We start from the raw sequence: 23142 nt of genomic DNA on the forward strand, positions 1-23142 counted from the left end.
TGTTTTCAGCCATCCAGATGTCTGGGGTCTAAATGTCGTATTCAAAACACTACGTTTCCCAGTGTTTCGTAGGCCATCACAGCCTCTACAGCCCATGCTGGCATCTCGCAATGCGATATTAAAACATAGCTCAATTCTTAACCCCAGGGTGGGCAACTCTACAGAAGAACTGTGCTGCCAACTTGTGCCTGTGCAACACCCCATGTGTGCGTCACACTCATACATGTGGGAGCAATGGAAGTGATGCAGGGCCACTTCTGGTCACTGTGTTGGGCCAACCTCAACTGTTTTATCAGTGGAAGGAGGAGTTAAAATGCTGCTTTTGGGGGCAATTTGGTTTATCTGGAGACATTGGGGGGATAAAGCACATCACCTGAAAATTGGCCTGATTTTTTTTTAAAGGGGAAGTTTCTGGGGGCTTTGGGGATCTTTTAGGAATGTTTCAGGGTGTGGAAAAGCAGGCCACAGGGCTGTATGCAGCCAGAGATTTCACTTTCCACACTCCTGCTTTAACACAACAATCAAGACTAGAATTTTCCAGTTGACCATGCAGAATGAGAAGAACATTTATGAGCAAACCTGAACAATGCAGTTTATTATTCAAGGTTTTGTGTCACAAGCTGAAACATTAACTTTCAGGTACAAGACTGCCGCCGATAAGAAGCTGAGCACACCTTAAAATGGGCATAAAAATGACAATAAAGTCTGTTTAATATTAAAACACAATCCATTATCCAGGTGGGAGTGTCATACAGTAGAAACTTGCTATCTACAGGCTTGCCATCCATGGATTTGAACAGACACCAATGGCAAGCCCTGTTGTCACAAATGGTGGTGTGTGCACACAGCCGTGAAAGTGGCCATGAGCATGTCACACTATCATTGAGGACAACAGGATTTTAGGCCCCACATCTTTATGACTACCACACTTCCCACCTTTCTGTACCCCTCCATGTGCAATGTTTTGTAGCTGCTGCAGTGACCTCACTGGGTTTCCCCATTGCTCTCCTTAGCTATAGCTGGTAGAGAGTCTCATCAGTCCAGAATTATTCTCAGCAGCATTTCTTGATACTTGAAGAACACTTTTAAAAACAATTGTTCAAATATTTTTGAACATTTGCTCCATCCAGAAGAGTTGGTTGGGAGGTGGCACTTAGGAAAGGCAATTCCTGCTCAGAGGGTGCAAGTGACACAGAATGATAGAGTTGGAAGAGGCCTCGTGGACCATCAAGTCCAACTACCTGCTCAGTGCAAGATCTTCAGCTAAAGCATCCCCATAAGACAGCTGTCCAGCCTCACTTTGAAGACATCCATAGAATAACATTAACATCTCTGTCCCCCAGGTCCATTCCAGTTCACTTGACAATTCGCACAATGCACGCCCTGCAGATCTGTGCTGTGGTCTTTTCTTTTGTCAGTCTCCTGCTGCTCCTCATTTCCCTGGGCTCAGACTATTGGCAGACCACCACTGATATCCACTCAGGACTATGGACTGCCTGTATTTGGGGTAAATGTGGTACACTTTCGAATCCTTCAGGTAAATTTTTCTTTGTTTTGAAATTATTGGGGTTGGTTGGAGTGGGGAGATAGTGATGATATGCTCAGAAGCATCCTGAGCTCTTCTTCTTTTCTTAGGCTTTGATCAATTCATGGAACTATTGATGATTCTTTAACCCCTTGAAGAGTTGACTTCATATGGCCCAGGACCCTGTCAACATTTTCCCCATCACCCCTAAAAGCTTTTGCTCTTATGGGCCTGTCATACCTCCTTAATTGTCGATTGCCCTGTATTGTAACTCCTGGCTTGTTTTAGATCCATGAAAAACTATTGGGCACACTGTACTATTTAAAGAAGTTTTTTGAGTTAGTTTTGAACTGTTATTGTTTGTGTATGTAATGCTTTAAAAGTTTTTATCTGTTGTACATTGCCTTAGGGACCCTGGTGAGATACAATAGATAAATGCAGTACATATATGAATATATATATATATTATATATATATATATATATATGCGATCACGGGACTGTGTTAGAACAGGACATTTGTTTCTAATGTTCTTGAATAAGGTCAGTGGCACTTCATGTGAGACAGGAGCATCACTGTGGGCTTCTACCGTACCATTTTCAGTTTCATTGAAATATATAATAACTGCCTTCTTACTTCCTCCGCTGACTCTCTGTAGATACACTCAATGCTGTTCGAGCTTTCATGCTGATTGGGATGATCGCTGGTGCTGTCTCTTTCTTTGGTCTTTGTGCCACATTTTGCAAGTCGAAACTTGGCTCCATCTCCCTGGCTATGATCTCAGCAAGTGCCAGCATTGCTGCAGGTATGAAGTGGCAATACATTCATTTTTCCTAACCACATCCAGCTTTTCAGTTGCTGAAACACCAAGTCATAGCCTGTGTTAAAAAAATTCTAAAGTTCCCAGATCTTACGCTAAGAGACAGTACCTGAAAGCACCCTCAACCAAGTTTTCATCTGGTGATGAGAGGATTAGTGCAGCAGTGACGTTGTTTCTGATCAGTGATCAGAGATAAGATGAGCACATCCTTTTGTTCCATTCATTTCTACTGTGGCATCACTAGGATTGGTGTCACCTGACGCAGGTGCCCAGAAAGAGCTTCTGGGCATGGCAGTGGAGGCCTGCCTAACCTTCCCTTCCTTCTGACTGCCTTCCTTGCCCGCCTGCCCACCCTCAGTATGGATGCCTCGAAAGGGCTGCTCCATGGGGTGGTAGCTTTGGTTGCCTGGCCTGGCCTACCCTCCCTTCTCTCCCACTGCCTTGCTCTCCCACTCAGCCATGCCCAGAAAGGTCCAGGACTGGCCAAGCAGATAGCAGTGTGGGAAGGTGAAGCAGCAGGTGTATGGAGCAGCAGGAGGGAAGGAATGGTGGGATAATGCTCTCCACTGGCAATGTCCTATTCCTCTTCCATGCCCCTCTCTCCTTTTGCAGATGCGCCCTGGATGGTGGGTGATGGTGGTGTGGTGAGATGGATGACAAATGACCTCCACACCAGGTGTTCAACCTCCCTATGAGGTGGTGTGGTCCTTACCCCCTCATCTCCACGTGCCACCCCTGACTTTCTATAGGAAGGACAAGAGAGGTGGAGCAAATTCTCTTCCCACGGTGGAGGAGGGCACTTTGGGCAAGGTTGTCCCATCTCCTTGGGACCTTCGTCAGGTTAAATCTTGGTCATTCACTATCCAAGTTGGAGCTAAAGGCAGAGGATACCCTTCCTGTCCTAATTAAAGGTGGGGCCCTGGGTCCATTGTTGTGGTCCCCAGGGTTTTACAGAGGCTGAAAGAGGCTCTCTAGGGAGTATCGGAAGATTTCTTTCCTCTGGCCCATTTTAGATTCAGGAAAAAATCTTATTGTAAAACAGAAAGTGACCTGGAATTGACTCCCAGGCCAGTTTCTGGTGTAGAAAAGGCCTTTCCTGAATTCAGAAGAGCCCAAAATGAGCTCCAAGAGGTCATTTGAGGGGGTAAAATATCCTGATTTAATTTAATTTAATTTTATTTTGTGGTGAGGTAGAGCCAAGTAGGCGTTGCAGCTCTCCAAGGTCCCCTGGGATGGGGCTTCACAAGCCGACAAAAGTTTCCGACCTGTTTTGTAATGAATTCATTTGGTAAAACTTCCTTTCTGGTTTCCAGGTATTTGTGTCATGATTGCCATGGCCATCTTCACAGCTAATGCAAGTTTATATGGATGGTCATTTGGCTTGGGCTGGGCCTCTTTCCCTCTCTACCTTATAACTGGTAAGTGTGTACAGCGTGGGAATGATGAAATGCATGCCTTCATTCAAACCTATGGCCTTCACGTGAGTTTGCTGAATGTGTTCTTTCCTGACATAACTCTTAGGGCTCACCTATATGATTGGGATAACCATAGGATAAACAGCAAATCCTCATCGGAGTGTAGACCAGGTTACTGGTGGTTCACATTTCTGTCCACTTCTTGGTTGAAACATCCCTGCACTTAAAAATCCAGCAGCACAGAAGGAAAAGTCTTAACAACAAATCTTTGCTCCAATATGTTTTTTCCCTAGGTTCAGAACAGACTTTTTAAATTTGTTTTACATCCTGTTATACGAGAGCAAAATTGTCTCCCTCTTCACCCTGCCAGAATGCATCAAGGTTTAAAACAGGTTTATGACACTTTTCATAAGCAGGATTTTGGGACCAGTTTTAAAAAAACTGAGTGGTTTTCAAACATTTTCTTGCAGTGAAATATTGAATATGGTAGAAAAAAACATGTTTCATGAATGTTGGGAAACCCTGACAAAGAAAACTCTGGACTAACAAGGATCTTTGAAATTTGGAACGCACCCTGAAAACATTTGCACATCTCTCCCTCTCCAATATAAAAGAGCATTTTCTGTGCAGGCAACAGCACTCTGCATAGACAATAATATCTGCAAGTGTGTGTTTTTGTGCACAGAAAACAGTACTTGTGCAGTAAGAGCTGTTTCCTATGCAGAAAATCTGCTTTCTGCACAAAAAGTGTGCCGGTTTTTCATAGAATACGCCCTTAACTGTGAATAGTCTTGGAAAAGTATGGAGTTTCCAAGGCCTTTCTTCCAGTGAGAAGACAATTGCTAAAATTATTGATTCCTTCAAGAAAGGAATTAACAAATTTTATATCCTTATCAGAATATGAAGGCTTTGAGAATCAGAGAATGACTCCATTCTCAATATATATATATATATATATATATATATATATATATATTTGTTTTGTTTGTTGTTTTAATTCTGCTTCCCGTATTGCCAATTCAATCCATTGCATTTCTTTATTGACAGGTGGCCTTGCTTTTGGGTTTCAAAGTATGGCAGAAGCATAAACGTGCAGAAAAGTCTGCTGCCTTTTTAAGATAATGACTTTTGGAATTATACAACAGAAAATAGACAGAGCCTGCAAAGAATCGCCTGGTCTTGAAGCAAAGCATTCTGCCTAAAAGGAAGCCTTACTATGAAGGCAGATGGAGAATTGATTTGGACTCTGATGGAAATGGTCTTGTCCTCTTCTCAGAAATCCAACCAGCAGCACTATCTCTCTTCTCCAATCCATCTTTATCACACACACATATATACACACTTTTCCCCTTATGGGGAATGCATTGTTATTATTATTTGGATTTTAAGTAGACTAGTTAACTAGAGTAGACCTATCCAATGACTTGTTCAACGGTGCACCAACATATAGGTAAATCCCATGGATTCAATGAAGGTCTATACTAATCAACACAATTTAGGCTTTTGTGTGCCCTGAAAACATTGTGGATGTACATTAAAATTGCAGTGTGTCAAATGTTCATCAAACATCTGCATGGTTATTTTCTGCTGCTCAAAAGTGATTCTAGATAAATATCCTTAAGCGGTGATTCCTTCGAGAATCAGCAACATTCTCTAACAGATAAACGATATCTATTTTGGTAGCACATGTCCTTCATATTTGCACATGTCCCTCATGTTAGCTTTTGAGATCTCTGTCGAAACTACGTGGAAATCAGGAGAAACCCTTTTATAAAATTCATGAATTTCACATTAGTAATATATAACTATATAAAAGTATTTAATAGAATAATATAATCGTGGAGCTGGAAAGGACCACATCTTTCTCCGTCTAATCCATCAACTTTGAAAGTGGTTTCCAAAATGCACCTGGGACACAGTTCCCGGTAGCAACCCATAACCTGACTGTATCCCATTGAGATGCAGTAGGGTTTTTTGCAGGTGTGATAAAGTCCCAAGTCTGAAGATCTCCAACAAATAACACTCAGAACTTATTGGCTATGATGCTCTCCAAAAGGTACACACATGGGTGTGAAGCAATATATGTGTGTGTGTATGTGTGTGTGTTCTAACCTCATATGACTGGCTTGTCTTGTGGTTAGCTTCTCTAACCACACTTCAAACGTGTCAAGGAACAAGAAGTGAACCAAGAAGACATTTGTCTATATGCCCAGACATACTGGCTGTGTAGTTCTCCAGAGTGTCAGCTGCAGGCCAGGGATGGGGATAGGGGCTTGCCTTACGCTCACGTACCTCCCACCACTTCTGCTTTCCATTTTCATCCTATCAACTGTGTGCAAATTACCACACTTCACAGGCTGCTATGTGATCATGTTGATGATGCTACTCATACGTTATCTGGTGGGTATGAACCAACCTACATCCATTTAACAAGGAGTTAAGGTAGCAGAGGATTAGGGAAAATCAGAGGAGATATCCTTTTCTGACAAAAAGGTGCTAAAACATCTGGAATCTACAAGGGTCAGGATAGAAACATTTTACATTTTTATTCCCAGGGTCTTTTATTTGTTCTTTCCAGCTCTTTTCTGTTCCTACTGGATGATGTCTATTGGCATGAAGAAGGCTTGTAGGGGCTATTCCTAAAGGCCCAGGCTCTCACTTGCCCAGATGTGGGAAAACCTGAGAACAAAATGTTTTTGCAAATGGTGAAGGGCTGTTATAGTTAGCAATGAATTTTCTCGTCACGGAAATATAGAGAGGAAGAGAAGAAAAGAGGAGGGAGATCAACAAACATAACTTATAACTGATTTGGCAAAACATGTTGGTTTCTGCCTCCTTCAGTTGCTCAGAATTAAAGTGAGTCACATCCAAGGTCTGAGCTGAAAACATTTAGTTTACACAACCCCTCCCCAATCAAAACATGGAAGGGAGTGATGCTGTTATGCAGTCTATTATGCAGTCTTTTCTAGGATGAAACCATGTAGTGTTATTCAGTCTATAGATCCAGTTATTCAGTCTATGGATCCAGAATTTTTCCTGTCTCCAAAGTACTTGAAAAAGAGATGGCACCTCCATCCCAAATAAAGAAAAATCAGAGAGATTGTGTCGTTTGGCCATTGGTTACTTAAGCTTGCTGGTGTGTGTGTGAGTGTGTGTAGACACTATGGGAAAGTAAATTGCTAACCTTATAATACCGGCAACATACACATGGAGCAGTCTTTCCCAGGTACTGAAGTGTGAGAAGTGGCTGCTGCACTCAAGAATAAATATTGGTTACGAATCTGTATGAACGTTTTTAGAGATGAAGAATACCGTTTCCAGAGTTTCCAGAAGCACATATAAAGCGAACAGCAAACCGGTTTAAATCATAGTGGGAACAGGCCCCTTGTCTGCTTTGAAATGGATACTGACTCATCACAACAATTGAGATATTTTTACCACTACAGTTGTTTTATATGTTCTATATTTCTGGAATCAACAACATTAGATGCTTGATATGCTGTTGGTTAGTCCCATTTAGAGCAGAGTTGTGAAATGCAATGTTTAACGGTGGGACAATGTGTAGGTAATTCAAATGGATTAAATGGCTCTGTTCTCTTGGGGACTAACAGCAGGATTTAGACCCCTAATCTAAGGCCCCATACGGACAGGCCAAAATAAAGCTGCTTCGGGTCACTTTGGAAGTATGCTGTTTAAATGATGCGTGTGTCCTAAGAGTCCGGAAGCCATGCCAAAGCCATGCTCCAATCCTAAGTACAGGAGTATGGTATTGGCACAGCTTCTGGCCTCTTAGGATGCATGCATCATTTAAACAGCATACTTCCAAAGTGACCTGAAGCAGCTTTATTTTGGCCTGTCTGTATGGGCCCTAAATGTCTGGAGGACCATTGTTTTAACTTCTTAAAAAATAATAACTATAACTGAAATAAATAAATAGATAACAGACATGCAAGAGCATCGATAAGCAACTTGAAGCCCTTCTGTCAGGTAATGGAGGATTCATGAGACTTGACACTCAGGTGTATGGGACACAGGGGATGAAGTATGAAACCCTTTGGGGTACATGCCCCATGCAAATATAATTGTGGTGTTTGAGAGAAACAGTCATTATATTTAAGACTCTCTCAACACCTGAAAAGGAGCGGTCAATGTGAAGCTCTAAGTCATGGTTGGCTGCCTCTCTCTGTCTAACTGAAGGATAAAAAGATTGTTTGGTAGCTCTTGCTTTGTGGTTTTTGTTCATATTACTTAGGAATAGTACAAATCCTGGCATGTTTAAATAAATAAATGAGTCCCAGGTAACCCAACAAAACAGGTCTTGATGCTTCCTCCTTCCCTAAGCACCTTGATCATTGTCATTCAAAGTTCTGCTTTACTGGAAATATATAGACAAATGCCAACTCCATCTGAAACGTTGAATGAAAGAATCAGGTTGGAGGTGGAGTCGGTAACAAATACATAGGAGGAGGGAGGGTTCTTTAAAATAGCTTTGCCCCTGGTTTCGTTTCTTCATATTTTCTTTTGAGTCATTTCAAAGAATGCAAAGGAAACGAAAGGTTTCTGGTTAAGCACCTACAGTCTCAGCCTGAGATCTCCTTTACAGAAGAGAAGTCACCCCAACTGCCAGGTAAGCCGCTTATTTCCAGGAATGAATTGTTTTTCCGTGGAGAGAAGTTGGATCATTTATCTCAGCTTTATTATCACAAGGGTTTCTTGGCAAAATTTGTTCAGAGGGGTTTTGCCATTGCCTTCTTCTGATTCCATGGCTGAGTGTAGATTCAGACCCTGGTCTCTGGAGTACAGCTATTGAAATCACGAGGGTTAAGTAAATTATGCCTAACTACAGTGCCATTGGTTTCAATGTGTTAATTTAATTCCCCCAAATGTAGCCTCTATTTATTGACCATATTAATTTACTAAGTTCATATTCAATGAATTGGTTGGCAGTGGGGAGAGAAATGAATTTTACCTGAACGTTGTTTCAGCCCACCTAAAAAGCTTTAGAAGACAAGGGAAGATATGATCCAAAAAGGGAAACGCAAATAAAGGAAGAGCACCAGATGAATAATCCAATGCAGGTGCCAGGTAGAGTTGAAAATAATGTCAATTGTGAGTCACAAAAGTGTGGAGTTTTGTACTTATGTGCATAAAGTTTGCATTTGATACTTGTACACAGAAAGCAGCATTTTCTGTGCAGCAAATAATATTTCCGCACAGACTTGTATCATTTTTTGTTTTATTCTGCCATTTTCAGCAGCCCCTGCATCCCATATGAAAGGAGCGGCAGAAGAGTTTTGTGTGCACATATTGTGTGCGCACAACATTATACAGCTCTCCCATTCTCCCATAACTTTGGTTGCTTTATGCATCCCACAATGCCTCGTTTTAATGAGGGTTAATTTTAGATTGATTTTAGTAAACTGATTGTCTTTTATGATGATTTCTATTTTAATTGGGGGTTAGGGAATTGGTTTTAATTAATGTTATTGTGATATTTTATGATTGTTACCTGCCTTAATCCTTCAAAGAGAGGTGGGCGATAGATAGATAGATAGATAGATAGATAGATAGATAGATAGATAGAGATATAGTTCTATGAAAACTTCAATGGTATTTATTTAAATACATTGCACAATTTGGTGCAAAAGCATTGCATACTGTTCATGAGAAAAGTATCAAATTGCAATAATAAAATGTATTACTACAATGTAGTGTAAAAAAGTAAAGTAGGGGCTCAACAGTTGGGCAGCTCCATGTTGCCCCTTTGAGCAACCAAATGCCACAGCAACGATGCGCTCCGTCCTGGGAGAAAAAGAAGCTGCCAAAAGCAGCTTCCTAAAAGGAGCGCGATTGGCACACATGCGCACGCCAATTGCGTCACTGCCTGTGAGCACCGTTTGAGCACTGCATGACACTCGCACCATCATGGCGTTACCCATGTGGAGAGTGGCAAGCCATGATGGCTGCGGTGGTGTTGCAGACTAGGGCTGCTGGACATTTAATTGCTCAGCTTCATTTAGCCCTAGTTGTGGCAAGGATGCCACAAACTGCCCTTTTGTACCGGGCTGTAGTGTATTATAATTGTGTCAAGGTGTTTCGCAGTGCCTTTCCACTTTGTTCTAGGAATTATGTCTCCATATAAGAGAGAGAGTAGGGCAGGAAAAGAAACGGAAAGAGACCAAGTGTCTTTCTTTACTTAGGTGGCAACAGCCCACTCAGGCTTCAAGGTGACCGCTACACTGGGCAAGAGGCTTAGGTTGCTTTCTGATGTAGTAACACTTCAGTTTCAGACAAAGTAACACTTCCTAGTTTTTTGCGGGTTTTTCGGACTATGTGGCCATGTTCTAGAAGAGTTTGGGAAGAGAAACTCTTCTAGAACCTGGCCACATAACCCAAAAAACCCACCAAAAGCTATGAAAGCCTTCGACTTCACAAAGTAACACTTCTCCCTCACTTCTCTCTACATTCTCAACTCTGATTAACCTCTATACGAATCTCCTCCATTCTCCTCTTCTGAACTGGCCCTAAATCTATTTCTGACTGACCCTAATTCACCATTTAACAGACAAGGCTCTAAGTCAGTGATGGCAAACCTAAGACACGCATGCCATAGCTGGCACTCAGAGCCCTCTCTATAGGCACATGTGCCATCGTCCAAGCACAGTTTGCCAGAGGGACATGGCACTTTGCAATAAATAAGTGGGGTCTGGGTTGCAGTTTGGGCACTTGGCCTCAAAAAGGTTTACCATCACGGCTCTAGGTTATATTCTTTCCATCCGGAAGAGCTGGTTGGGAAGTGGCACTAGGGAAAAGTGATCCCTACTCAGAGAGTGCAAGTGACGCAGAATGGCAGAATCATAGAATGATAGAGTTGGAAGTGGTCCAGTGCTCCAACTAAAGCATCCCCATCAGGTAGGTGGTCACCCTCAATTTGAAGACATCCATTGAATAACATTAACATCTCTGTCCCCCAGGTCCATTCCAGTACACTTGACAATTCGCACAATGCGTGCCCTGCAGATCTGTGCTGTGGTCTTCTCTTTTATTAGTCTCCTGCTGCTCCTCATTTCACTGGGCTCAGACTATTGGGAGACCACCACTGGTTTCCACGCAGGACTGTGGAGGGCCTGTTTTCAGAATATATGTGGTCCAATTGGTAATGGTTCGGGTAAGTTTTTCTCTGTTTTGAAATTGTCAGGGAAAGGGTGAGGAGATAGTGGTGATATGCTGAGAAGCATCCAGAACTACTCTTCTTTTCTTAGGCTTGGATCAATTCATGGCACTATTGATGGTTCTTCAACCCTTGAGAGTTTACATATGGCCCCAGACTCTGTCAACATTTTCCCCATCACTCCTAAAAGGTTTTGCTCTAATGGGCCTATCATGCCTCCTTAATTGTCTATTTCCTGGCCTGTTTTAGGCACATAAAAAACTATTAAATTTTAATACTATTTAAAAAAGTTTTTTTAAAAAAATTAGCTTTGAAATTGTTTTTGCCCTGTGTATTTTGTGCTTTAAAGGTTTGTATCTGTTGTACATTGCCTTAGGGACCCTGGTAAGCAGAAACACAATGGATAAATGCTGTACATACGTGAATATATTCATGCGCTTGCATGCACACACACAATCACATAATTCCTTTTTAAAAAATATTGTATTAATTAAAATCAAAACACATAAATTTAAATCTGTTCATTTAAAAAAAAAAGTAACATCATGTATCTTCTATTTTTTCTGTTTGCATCTTGTCCTCTGATATCCCATTACAATTACAAAAATACAAACAGAAACTCCCTTGCCTCTTTTCCATAATAATGTACATATTCTTGAATTTAAATATTATTCTCCTTCTGTAATATTACTCTTCATATCTCGCATATACTTGTGATCTTATTATTGCGTTTTCATTTCCATTTTTTACTTTCCAATCTCACATAATTCCATACAATTGGAAGCCCTGCATTAAAAGACCAACAGCGACAACGTAGGGAAGGAGGGGGCTGCTATCCCAGGACTGTGTTAGAACAAGAAGCCTGTTTCTAATGACCTTACGTAAGATCAGTGGCATTTCATGTGAGATAGGAGCATCACACCAGGCTTCTACTCTATCATTCTTAAGTCTCACTGAAGTATATAATAACCGACTTCTCATCTCCTCCACTGACTCTCTGTAGATAAATTCAATTCTGTCCAAGCCTTCATACTGATTGGGATGATCGCTGGTGCCGTCTCTTTCTTTGGTCTTTGTGCCACATTTTGGAAGTCCCATCTTGGCTCCATCTCCCTGGCTAAGATCTCAGCGATTGCCAGCTTTGCTGCAGGTATGAAAGGGGGATCAGATACATAAGATTGAACTAAAGGACAACAGTTTCATTAAGCAGCCATCTAGATTGAGAGGTTTTTTAGTTTAAACACTGTGTACTTTTCAAACTTCCTGCCCTTGTATTACTAAAAGTAGTGCTAATAAAGAAATAGATCTGAATGCTTAAGTGGAAGGCAGCCTTTAAAGACTGTAAGTTACGGTGGCTATGAAAAAGCATACAAAAAAAAAAGGCATACTATTTTGTGTTACTGTCCAGGGATACAACTGACATTTGTGAAAAGCAACTTTTAGCCAATTGCAAACAACTTGATTTAAACAGATTTCACTCTTACTTGCTAAATGCATCAGATAGACAGCTAGGTTAGCAAATGTTAAGCAACCAGTTTAAAAAACCAGTTAATTGTTAGAAATCTATACAACAAAATTATTATAGTATTGTTTCGGTTCCCCTACAAATGGAAGATTTTGAGAATATATGTGATCTTGTGGGAATTTTGGATATTGGAAAGAAAGAAAAAAAACCCAATCACAACAAAATCATGCTTATATTTTACATGATGAAAACACGGTACGTGAGATACTTTCAAATACAAAAAAGTCCAGACTCACTGGATGCCTCTGACAGTACCATTTAACAATCAGACTTCCCTAACATACAGTATAGGTAACATTATGTGTGGATGATTATGAGGGCTTATGACTGATCACTTTTATTGTCTAAAACCCAATAATGAAGTATTAGAATAAAAAAAATAAATCAGAGTCTCAACACCTTCGTCTTTCAGTTTTTGCACATTAGACTACTTAGGTCATGGTAAAAGCTCCAAACTACTTAGGATGACCTCCCCGCTAGATATTCACTTTCCCTATGAGATGTCACTTGGGATGGTCCTTACCCCCTTCATCTCCAACGACACCCCTGACTTTCTATAGGAAGGACAAGAGAGGTGGAGCAATTTCTCTTCCCACTGTGGAGGAGGGCACTTTGGGCAAAGTGGTCAGATCTCCTTGGGACCTTCCACAGGTTATATCTTGGTCATTCGCAACCCAGGTTGGAGTTAGGTAGAGGATACCCTTCCTGTTCTAAATTGAAGGCATTTTGGCCATTGTTGTGGTCTCCAGGGCTTTCCAGAGGCTGAAAAGAGGCTCTCTAGGGGATGTAGGAAGATCCCCCCCCCAGTATTTTTGCCCTTTGACTCCTTTTAGATTTAGGAAAGATCTTGCTGTAAAACAGAAAGTTACCTGGAACTGTGAAAGCGAACGCCTTCATGGCCGGCATCCATAGATTTTTGTGGGTTTTCCAGGCTATGCAGGCATGTTCTAGAAGAGTTTCTTTCTGACGTTTCTCTGAAGATGCCAGCCACAGATGCTGGCGAAACGTCAGGAAGAAACTATTCTAGAACATGCCCACATAGCCTTAACCCCCCCCAAAAAAAAAACAACTATTACCTGGAATTGACTTTCAGACCAATTCCTGGTGTAGAAAAGGCCTTTCTGGGTTCAGGAAAACCCAAAATGTGAAAACCCTTGCATACCTCCAAGAAGGCATTTTAGGGCATTTGTGTGTGTGTGTGTGTGTGGGGGGGGTATCCTGTGTGTGTGTGTGTGTGTGTGTGTGTGTTTGTGATGAGGTAGAGCAGTGTAGGGGTTTGCCTGGGATGGGGCTCCTCAAATACATAAAAACTCCCCACCTGTTTTCTAATGGATTCATCTGTTAAAACCTCCTTTCTGGTTTCCAGGTATTTGTGCCATGATTGCCATGGCCATCTTCACAAGTATGACACGTTTTTATGGATGGTCATTTGGCTTGGGCTGGGCCTCCTTCCCTCTCTTCCTCATAACTAGTAAGTATGTATAGAGTGGGAATGATGAAATGCATTCCTTTATTCAAACCTATGGCCTTCATATGGGATTGTGAAATGTGTTTTCTTGACAGAACTCTTAGAGCTCTGCCATAGGATTGGAATAACCATAGAATAAAGCCAGTCCACATAGGACTGTAGCACTTAGGTTGCTGGTGATCACACTTCTGTTTGCTTCTTGGCTGAAAAATCTCTGCACTTGAAAATCTAGCAGTGCAGAAGGAAAGGCCTTAAGTACAAATATTTGCTCTGCTTTTTCCTAGGTTCATAGCAGGGTGTGTGTTTTTAATTTAAATTTAAGATTAAATTTGACTCCCTCTACATTCTGTCTGAATGGATCAAGGTTGAAAATAAATTGTAAACCTTTTCTCAACCAGGATTTTTGAATCAGAGAGAGAGGCTCATGTCCCAGACTCTCCAAAACATGTGATACAGAATCTCAGCCACAAAGTGAAGACACATTTTTCACAGAGAAGATTCTGTGAAGAGTCTCCTTTCTCCAATATTTTCCTGATCAGTATTTCCTAACACTCAGATATCATTTGAATATTTTTAAATATTAGACCCATTGCTACGAAGAATACCAAATATCAGAGTGGAGTTCTCCTATATAAGTGATCAGTCATGGGGCTGAAGATGTACCTGACATGATCTGCAACACCTTTGCCAGATAAAAAAGAACTGAACAGCATTAGCCTTTTGTTTTCCTGTCTGCCAGTTGGTTCTCTAGAAGGAATTCATAATGGAGAGGTGGTGGACATTTGGCCCTCTACATGTTTTGGTCTACAGATCCAATGGTTCCATCATGACATTCTTCTGGTGATGTGTTTAGATGATGCCGTGCCAAAGGAGCACCGTAAAGTTGCGGCATGGTGGCTACGGCACGTTTTCCAGGGCACAAAAGGACCCGCTGGAAAAGCCAGATTGTTGCAGCCCTGATCTGGCAAAGATGGAGGTGGCTACAGGCCACCTCTTCGGGGCAGTCTGCACAGGCCCTAAATTTCCTGGGTTTGCATGGACTAGAATATGGCCTTTCTCCCAGTGGAGAGAAAATTGCTAACATTATTCATGGTTTCCTTCAAGAGGGAAATTAACCACAAATTACATCCCTATCGGAATATGAAATGAAGGCTTTCAGAATCTGATGATGACTCCATTCTGAATGTATATATCTCTAGCTTTTTTAAAAAAAACACTGCTCCTGATATTGCCCATTCAATTAATCACATTTCTTTATTGACAGGTGGCTTTGCTTTTGGATTTGAAAGTGCAACAGCAGCATGAACATACAGACACGTCTGTGCTGCCTTTTGAGATGATGACTTTTGGAGGCATAGAAGTATAACAAGGCACAAAACGAGCCTGCAAAGGATCAATTGGACTTGGAACAAATCATTTTACCTAAAAGGAACCCTGAATGTGAAGGCAGATGGAGAATGGACTTGGATTTGATGAAAGAGATACAGTCCTCTTCTCAGACATCCCACTAGTGGCACTCTCTCTTTCTCTTCTCCAAACTATCTTTCGTCTGCCTCTCTCTGTGTGTTTATTTATACACACAGAGAGAGAGATATTAATATCCACTCTTTTCCCCCCTCTAAGACGCATGCATATTCTGGCCCTGAAGCTTCCCTGAGTTTTCCCCAGTACATGGGCACTTCGGAGTGACACTGTGACAGCTTTCTACATACATATCCCACTATGCCACTACCTGCTGCCACCACCACCTCTCTCTGAGGTCTAAAACAAGACACCCAACATCAACCATACAGTTGGGCTCCTCATTGTCACCTCAGAGGAGTGACTTGTGCTGCCAGTAGGACATGAATGTAGACTCAGTATTGCTCTGAAGTGTTCTGGATATTCAGGAAAGACTTGGAGCAGATTAAGAGAGGGATGGGCCAGATTTGCTGTGCGACTGCCCTTCCCACTTGGAGACTATATACATGCACACACACACACACATTCATGACCGTTTTGCATTCATGATCCTTACATATTAAATTGTTGTTGCTGTTGTTGTCGGCGCAGGGAATATGTAGGCATCAAAGAAGTCCTTCAATCTGGATTTATCAGGTACCAGCCATGGAGAGCAGTGGAGGTTTCTTCTTTTGTCAGTCAGGATCCAATGGGCTGATGTTTCCACACATCCTCACTACTTTTATGTAGTGATTGCTGCCTATTGAATCTGGATTGCAGGGAGGAAGCAAGGCCAGGAGTTGGTACTTAGCTATGTTATTAGAGTAGTTACGTCATTAAAAAGCTGATCTAGAATCCTGGCCAATGATTTGATTCTAAATTATTATAGAGAGGCAAGGGTAAACATGTTTCTCTGTTGCAGAAAAATAACAACAGTCTGATGGTACCTTAAAAACAAGCAAGATGTATGTGACCTATACTCTTGCGGACAGCAGCCCCTTTCATCAAAGACATGGAATGATGCATCAATGGGCAGATATTTTTACATATGCTGGAGGAGGAGAGTTGGAGGCAACCAAATGAAGACTGAGCATGCCCACTGTCTGAAAATACCAAATGAGTTTTGGAAGGGAATAAAATGGAAAACCAAAGGGAAGTGTAAATGATTGGAGCATCCTAGGAGCAAACATGGTGCCCAAATGGAACCCGAAAAAGACAACTCCATAGGGCAACACCTGCTTGTTCCCTTACAGTACAAAATAATTCCAGTAACATTGTTACGCAATAAAAATGGTTTCTGATTCATTTGTGTCATAATTCCTTTGTGTCATAATCCCTTTGTGTTATAATTTCCTGATAAAGTAATGCTTAGATGTTGAAAGGGTTACGACAAATAACTGAAAGTCAGATCCCATCATTCTCAATCTCTGCTGCCAAATTACACAAAGGCAGGGCTTCCATGCCATTGGGATGGGGAATCTGCTCTGGATGCTAGTCCAGCCTTTCAAGACAATGTTTGCGGTGCTGAATCTCATCCTCCAAATTTACTGTTCAGATTAAATCCTGCCATTGACATGGAAGGCACCCTGCCACCACCACTGGACTGTGCTCAGCTCAAAGAGACAGCTATAAGGAGGGCCGACTGTAATGTCTCCCGGCCCAACTCTCCTGAACCTATCTTAATAGCCAGTAGTTGAATAGGGCAAAGAAGGTCTGTGTCAATTGTGGTATAAGGAGGGTGGCATTTCCATCCCCGTTCACCAAAAAGTGAGGCTGCAACAATCAGAAGCAGGACTCCTGTTGCAAATCCTTGTTGCAGCCTTGCTTGCTGGCAGGAGGATGTGTGTGAAAACATTTCTCTTGTGGCCCAATTGGAAGCTGAGCAGACTTTCTTGGCATGATCCAGCTGGTGACTCTTAATGTGGGCTGTGGAAGGCTTTTGCACCATTTATGGAATACAGAGCAGTTACAGATCTGTAAATAGTTTACAAACCCATCGCTGCAATACAATACAGCCTCTATATTTTTGCGGGACCGGTCCTTGCAGTTTCACTGATCCACATCTGGAAATCCTCAAATGAAACTCTATGGAAATATAGGGTTCCCTATTAACCACAATTGTCACTATCCATGATAAGTCTGGGAATATATCCCACATTGAAACAGGGGTCCGTAACGAATGCCAGCCACTATTTTTAAAATTCCTCACACAAAATGAAACTGATGGGGGGGGGGGGGAATACTGCCCTCAAGCTTTAAAGCAAATCAGTTTCTTTGTTAATGAAAATTTTGAAGGAGCCAGGTAAAAGAATTATATACACACTCACAGACACACTTACTTTTCTGAATACCCCTCCTTTTAGTTTGAATACTATATGAGATGCTATCTTGCCTTTTCCTAGTGCTGAGCTGAAATTTTGTGGCAGCAACCTTCCAGAAAGAAATATCTCATGTATTTCTTTTTCCTGTTCACCAATATAAAAATGACCTCTTTGCCATCTTTGCCATGAACTGAATTTGAATAGTCCCCAAATATTGCCACTATCACAACTGCCACTGTTATCTAATTACATGATATTGTGCAAAACTGCTTGGGCTCAATTGAATGCTCAGTTGTTTTCAGAATATAAGCCGTTCAGAATTTCATACGCATGGCTGATAGTCCAACCGCTTCTGCCAAGTACTTACTCATACTCTTTCCTTACAGAACCCATCCCATTTTCATTAAATGCTATTATAATCCCAAATCCATTGTGGCTGAAACCTGGGATTTGTACAAACTTTACAATAAGGAGTGGCTCTCTTTACTTTACAGCTTGGAACAACCAAAGCACTCATTTAGCAAAGAGTGCGCTCTCTACCCGCAGCGTGGTGTGTGCTTTGATAATCACCCAAATAAACTTTAAAATAACAAGCCTTGTTGTGATTTTGATATGGATCATAAACCGCGATGGCAAAGGCTGACAATTTCATTTTCTTTGTTCATCTGAGAATCATAGTACCAGGAAGTCATTCTCTAGCTCAGTGGTAGCGAACCTATGGCACAAGTGCAATAGAAATGCTCACAATTAGAGATTTCAAAACTTTCCTGGAGAGGCTTGAAAGTTTCCCCAGAAACTTCCTTTCTGCGAGTTCACTCATTCTAGAATGGTTTCCGCTTTTTGAAGTCAAATACGATTGCGTTCAAGTTTCCTGACGTGTCTTCAGTTACATACTGTATAAGGTAAATTGTGGTCATTGTTTTCCTTCATTTCAGGCACATTCATAGAATCATAGAATCATAGAGTTGGAAGAGACCACAAGGACCATCCAGTCCAACCCCCTGCCGTGCAGGAAATCTCAGTCAAAGCATTCCCGACAGATGGCCATCCAGCCTTGTAAAAAACCAAAAGATCCAAGAAAGAGACTCCAGCATTCTCCAAGGAAGGATTATGTTCCCAGTCACATAGCCCTTACTGTCAGGAAGTTCCTCCTAGGTTTAAGTGGTATCTCTTTCCTGGAGCTTGCATCCATTGCTCAGGTCCGGTTCTCTGGAGCAGCAAAACAAGCTTGCTTCCCTCCTCAATATGAATCCCATCAAATGTGTAAACAGGGCTATCATATCACCTCTTAATCTTCTCTTCTCCAGGCTACACATCCCCAGATCCCTCAGTCGTTCCTCATAGGACATGGTTTCCAGACCCTTCACCATTTTAGTCACCCTCCTTTGGACACGCTCCAGTTTCTCAATGTCCTTTTTGAATTGTGGTGCATAGAACTGGACACAATATTCCAGGTGGTGCCTGACCAAAGCAGAATATAGTGGCACTATTACTTCCCTTGATCTAGACACTATACTTCTATTGATGCAGCCTAAAATTGCATTGGCCTTTTTAGCTGCCGCATCACACTGTTGACTCATGTTCAGCTTGTGGTCTACTTGGACTCCTAGATCCCTTTCACACATAGTTTCATTCATCCAGGTGTCCCCCATCCTATATCTGTTCATTTTGTTTTTCGACCTAAGTGCAGTACCTTACATTTCTCCGTGTTGAATTTCATTTTGTTAGCTTTGGCCCAGCTTTCTAATCTATTCAGGTCATTTTGAATTTTGATCCTGTGTTCTGGAGTATTAGCTACTCCTAGTTTGGTGTCATCTGCAAATTTGATAAGTATGCTCCCAATTCTGTCATCCAGGTCATTGATAAAGATGTTGAATAGCACTGGGCCCAGGACAGAGCCCTGTGGGACCCCACTGGTCACTTCTCCTCAGGACAAAGAGGAGCCATTCCATAAATCCATGTGGGAAATTGTAATTGTTAAGTTGGCAAACGAAAACCAGTTATTTCCTTGATGTATGCATGGATATACCTGTATTGTAACCAGTTGGCAAGATCCAGTATAGTGCTGAGAAAACTACAACATGTATCTGGAACAGATTCAAGGCAAATTAAAACCAATAAATAGGCTCTAGTTAACCCAATAAAATATGTCTTGATTATTTCTTTATTGCCATCCTAAAGTACTTTCCTGTAAATATGTAGAAAGAGGACAACTCCACCTCTGAGAGAAGGAATCAGCTTGAAGGTGGAGTCAGCAACATAATATATAGGATGAAAGGAATGTTTCTTAGCTTTTGCCTGTCTTGACAAAGAACGTCAACGCTTCTGAATAAGCGTCTGCGACCACTATCTGAGATTACCCTTAAAGGAAGGAAATAACTGACATTTTAAGGTAAATTGCTTTTTTCTTAAGCCAGCTAGTAAGTATATCTTAATCTGGACTCAAAAAGAACTTGGATTGTTTATTCCTGCTTGATTTCCCCATTTTTCGCTAAAGAGCTTGCAAAATGTAATTGCTCTTTCTTCATTTTTATGTTTGACTAAAAACGTAAACTTTACTAGATTTCCAATACTTTGGATCAAATATTATTCAGAATGAAGACTGCAGTCAGGAAAAAAAGAGGGAGACTAGGAATGAGAAGGGCAGCTATGAAGGAAATGGATAAGATCTAAGGATATACACCTGAGCACTAAAGTCAGAGTCATCTGAGCTATTATATTCCCCATCACCTTACTTGGATGTGAAAGCTGGAGAGTGAAGAAAGCCAACATTTGAAATGTGCTGCTGGAGGAGAGTGTTGAGAATACCATAGGGCCCAAACAGAGAGGCCAAAATAAAGCTGCTTCGGGTCACTTTGGAGGTATGCTGTTTAAATGATGCATGCGTCCTAAGAGGCCAGAAGCCACGCCAAAGCCATGCTCCTGTCCTAAAGACTGGAGCGCAGCTTTGACACAGCTTCTGGCCTCTTAAGATGCATGTTTCATTTTAACAGCATACCTCCAAAGTGACTCAAAGCAGCTTTATTTTGGCCTCTCTGTTCAGGCCCATAGATGGCCAAAAAGAAAAACAAAGAACAGAGGAAACCAAAACTGAAGCTGTCATACTTTGGTCACATCATGAGTTAGGCATGCCTCATTAGAAAAGACAATCATGCTAAGAAAGATAATATCATATGTGGTGGTCCTGTTCCAGAATCAAGAAATTTTGGCTTAAAATACATAATAAAATACTGGAAATGGCTGAAAATAAACTATCCTTTGATTCCGGAAATATATCTATTAAACGTAACATCTTTTTATGGGGACTTCTTTAGAAAGGAAATACTGGAGAATAATTTTGTACTGGATTACAGCTGCACAAAACTGTACATCTTACAATTCTGGCACAGAATTGGAAAGTGAGTTATATGCCTAACATGGAATATCATAGAACCAAAAGAAACAGATAAATTAACAGCATTGATGAAGATAAGATAGAAAAGATAGAAAAGGAGTGAGAACCAATCGAAAAATACTGGTTTAAGACATGCAGTGTAAGAAAAGAACTGTTACAGTAATTGGGCAATACAAGAAATTCTAAGTTACATAAACGGAAGGACATAAGCTTAAAATAGAAAAATATATAGGCAAGGTTAAATAAGGTTAAGCATAGATATTCAACATAATAAAATGAAGTTTAATTCTTTCTTTTTTATATTCATTTCTCCTTAACCTTTCAATTATAGAGACATTTAAACCACTTAAAAAACATTAAGGGTAAGGTAGATGGATATCTGAATCAATAGTGGTAACAATTTTTTAGCACAAACGCAGAATATCTTGTTTTGACAGAAGCTATGGAAACATGCGGACGTTTGTAATTTAAAACTTTCATAATCCTTCAGTATATTGATTGACTTTAAGATAAGCTTTACTGATGTGCTATAATGACTTTTTAATTCAATAAAGATATATATATATATATATATATATATATATATATATATATATATTAAATGCTAAGAAAGGCGGAAGGTAGTAGAAAGAGAGGAAGACCAGATGGGAGATGGATGAACTCAACCAGAGAGGCCATGGGCCTGGGTTTGCAAGACCTGAGCAGAGCAGTAGAGGATCGAGGGTCTGGGAGATGTCTCATCTATGGAGTAGTTGTGAAGTTGACTTGAAGACAGTTAACAACAACAAGAGTCTATAGATAAATCTAACTGGTGCAATGGGTGATCCTCTAGCAATAGAATTTAGGCCATGGAATTTTGCAGCCAATACAGTACTGAAACTAGGGCTTTCATTGGCCTTTGACTACAGGTGCTTGGAAAATGGCATGGGAAAGATGCAAATAATATCACATAACATTGATACTCTCCTTTCCCCAGGTTCATCCACAGCCACCAGACCGAGAGACCCCAAAATGAACATATTGCATATTAGTGCTACGGTCTGCTCTTTCGTCAGTCTCCTGCTGCTCCTCATTTCCCTAGGCACAGACTACTGGGTGGAAATAGGGAATCGACATGCAGGACTGTGGAATTTGTGTGTAGATTCCTTATGTGTTCCATTTGGGATGGATGTATTAGGTAAGATTTTCCTAGTTTGGGAGCCGGATGTAAGCTAGTTCTGTCAGTGAATCCTTCTCCGTCTTCTTCCTTTCCTCCATCCATCTACCAACTGGCTGCCACAATGGTCATTCCATGTACCCTCCTACTTACATTAATATTCCATACTCTAAGCAATCTCATCACTATTCCTCCTCAGAAAGCAAGCTTAAATTTTATTTATTCCAAAGGTGTTGCTGTCAGGGCGTTTTGGAATTTTAAATAGTATAATCTAAAGTTTATAGTAATGAAGTAACTTGTATAAAGATGCTGTGATTTGGCCTATGGACCTTTCACACTACAGAATTAGTGTCATGGCAACATCCTATGGAATTCTGGGATGTGCAGCTTAGTGGGAAGCATTTAGATTTCTCAGCCAGAGAGCTCTAGTACCTCTCCAAACTACAAACCCCATGATTCCATAATACACAGTCATGGCAATTAAAGTGGAATCATAGTGCCATATTGCTGCAATGTTGTTGTCCTGTCCTACCCATATATTTAAACCTCTTTTCTCTTGTCCCTCTCCTCTTGGATCTCTATAGGTCCAGATCATGTCACGCGCGCTTTTCTCTTCATTGGGATGGTTGCTGGTGCTGCCTCTTCCTTTGGTCTAGTTGCTGCAATTTTTAAGACTCATGTGGGCCCCATTTCTCTGGTTCAAATGTCACGTGCAACCAGCATTGCTGCAGGTACTTTCATACTCACTTCTGCCTCGCCGGATGGTAATTGAAGATTTTGGGGGGGGTAAGGTTGGGACATGGGACTGTTTTAATGCAAATTTGTATTTTTAGGATATTTTATTGTTATACTTCTGTTGTAATCCACCTTGATTTCCCCTGGGAAAAGGTGGACTATAAATAAAGTA

At 41.1% G+C, this 23142-nt stretch overlaps 3 protein-coding genes across 3 annotated transcripts in view; all 3 read left to right on the forward strand.

Annotated features, from left to right (window-relative positions):
- The first annotated feature begins 1374 nt into the window (after positions 1-1374).
- LOC121915512 (epithelial membrane protein 2-like) lies at positions 1375-4073 on the forward strand. Its single transcript, XM_042439827.1, has 4 exons — positions 1375-1537; positions 2184-2330; positions 3659-3763; positions 4054-4073. The coding sequence occupies exons 1-4, from the start codon at positions 1375-1377 to the stop codon at positions 4071-4073; spliced, it is 435 nt and encodes a 144-aa protein (XP_042295761.1).
- Positions 4074-8289: 4216 nt separating this feature from the next.
- Positions 8290-16659, forward strand: LOC121915995 (protein NKG7-like). Its single transcript, XM_042440699.1, has 5 exons — positions 8290-8387; positions 10735-10928; positions 11935-12081; positions 13823-13927; positions 15189-16659. Exons 2-5 carry the CDS (start codon positions 10766-10768, stop codon positions 15227-15229), a joined length of 456 nt encoding a protein of 151 aa, XP_042296633.1. The 5' UTR covers positions 8290-8387; positions 10735-10765; the 3' UTR covers positions 15230-16659.
- A 5431-nt stretch (positions 16660-22090) lies between these two features.
- Positions 22091-23142, forward strand: part of LOC121915513 — a 12797-nt gene continuing 11745 nt past the window's right edge. Inside the window, exons 1-2 of the mRNA XM_042439829.1 lie at positions 22091-22256; positions 22820-22966. Coding sequence (XP_042295763.1) covers positions 22091-22256; positions 22820-22966 — 313 coding nt within the window. The remainder of the gene's footprint in view (positions 22257-22819; positions 22967-23142) is intronic.

This window comes from Sceloporus undulatus, chromosome 9, assembly GCF_019175285.1.
Source record: "Sceloporus undulatus isolate JIND9_A2432 ecotype Alabama chromosome 9, SceUnd_v1.1, whole genome shotgun sequence".
Taxonomy (NCBI): Eukaryota; Metazoa; Chordata; class Lepidosauria; order Squamata; family Phrynosomatidae; genus Sceloporus; species Sceloporus undulatus.

What these genes read in the sequence shown, in the direction of transcription:
- LOC121915995 (XM_042440699.1), top strand. Translation starts at nt 10,766, where the DNA reads ATGCGTGCCCTGCAGATCTGTGCTGTGGTCTTCTCTTTTATTAGTCTC. An exon ending in TCCAATTGGTAATGGTTCGG is followed by an intron (nt 10,929 to 11,934) that starts GTAAGTTTTTCT and finishes GACTCTCTGTAG; the next exon opens with ATAAATTCAATTCTGTCCAA. An exon ending in CCCTCTCTTCCTCATAACTA is followed by an intron (nt 13,928 to 15,188) that starts GTAAGTATGTAT and finishes CTTTATTGACAG; the next exon opens with GTGGCTTTGCTTTTGGATTT.
- LOC121915512 (XM_042439827.1), top strand. Translation starts at nt 1,375, where the DNA reads ATGCACGCCCTGCAGATCTGTGCTGTGGTCTTTTCTTTTGTCAGTCTC. An exon ending in TACACTTTCGAATCCTTCAG is followed by an intron (nt 1,538 to 2,183) that starts GTAAATTTTTCT and finishes GACTCTCTGTAG; the next exon opens with ATACACTCAATGCTGTTCGA. An exon ending in CCCTCTCTACCTTATAACTG is followed by an intron (nt 3,764 to 4,053) that starts GTAAGTGTGTAC and finishes TTTTTTCCCTAG; the next exon opens with GTTCAGAACAGACTTTTTAA.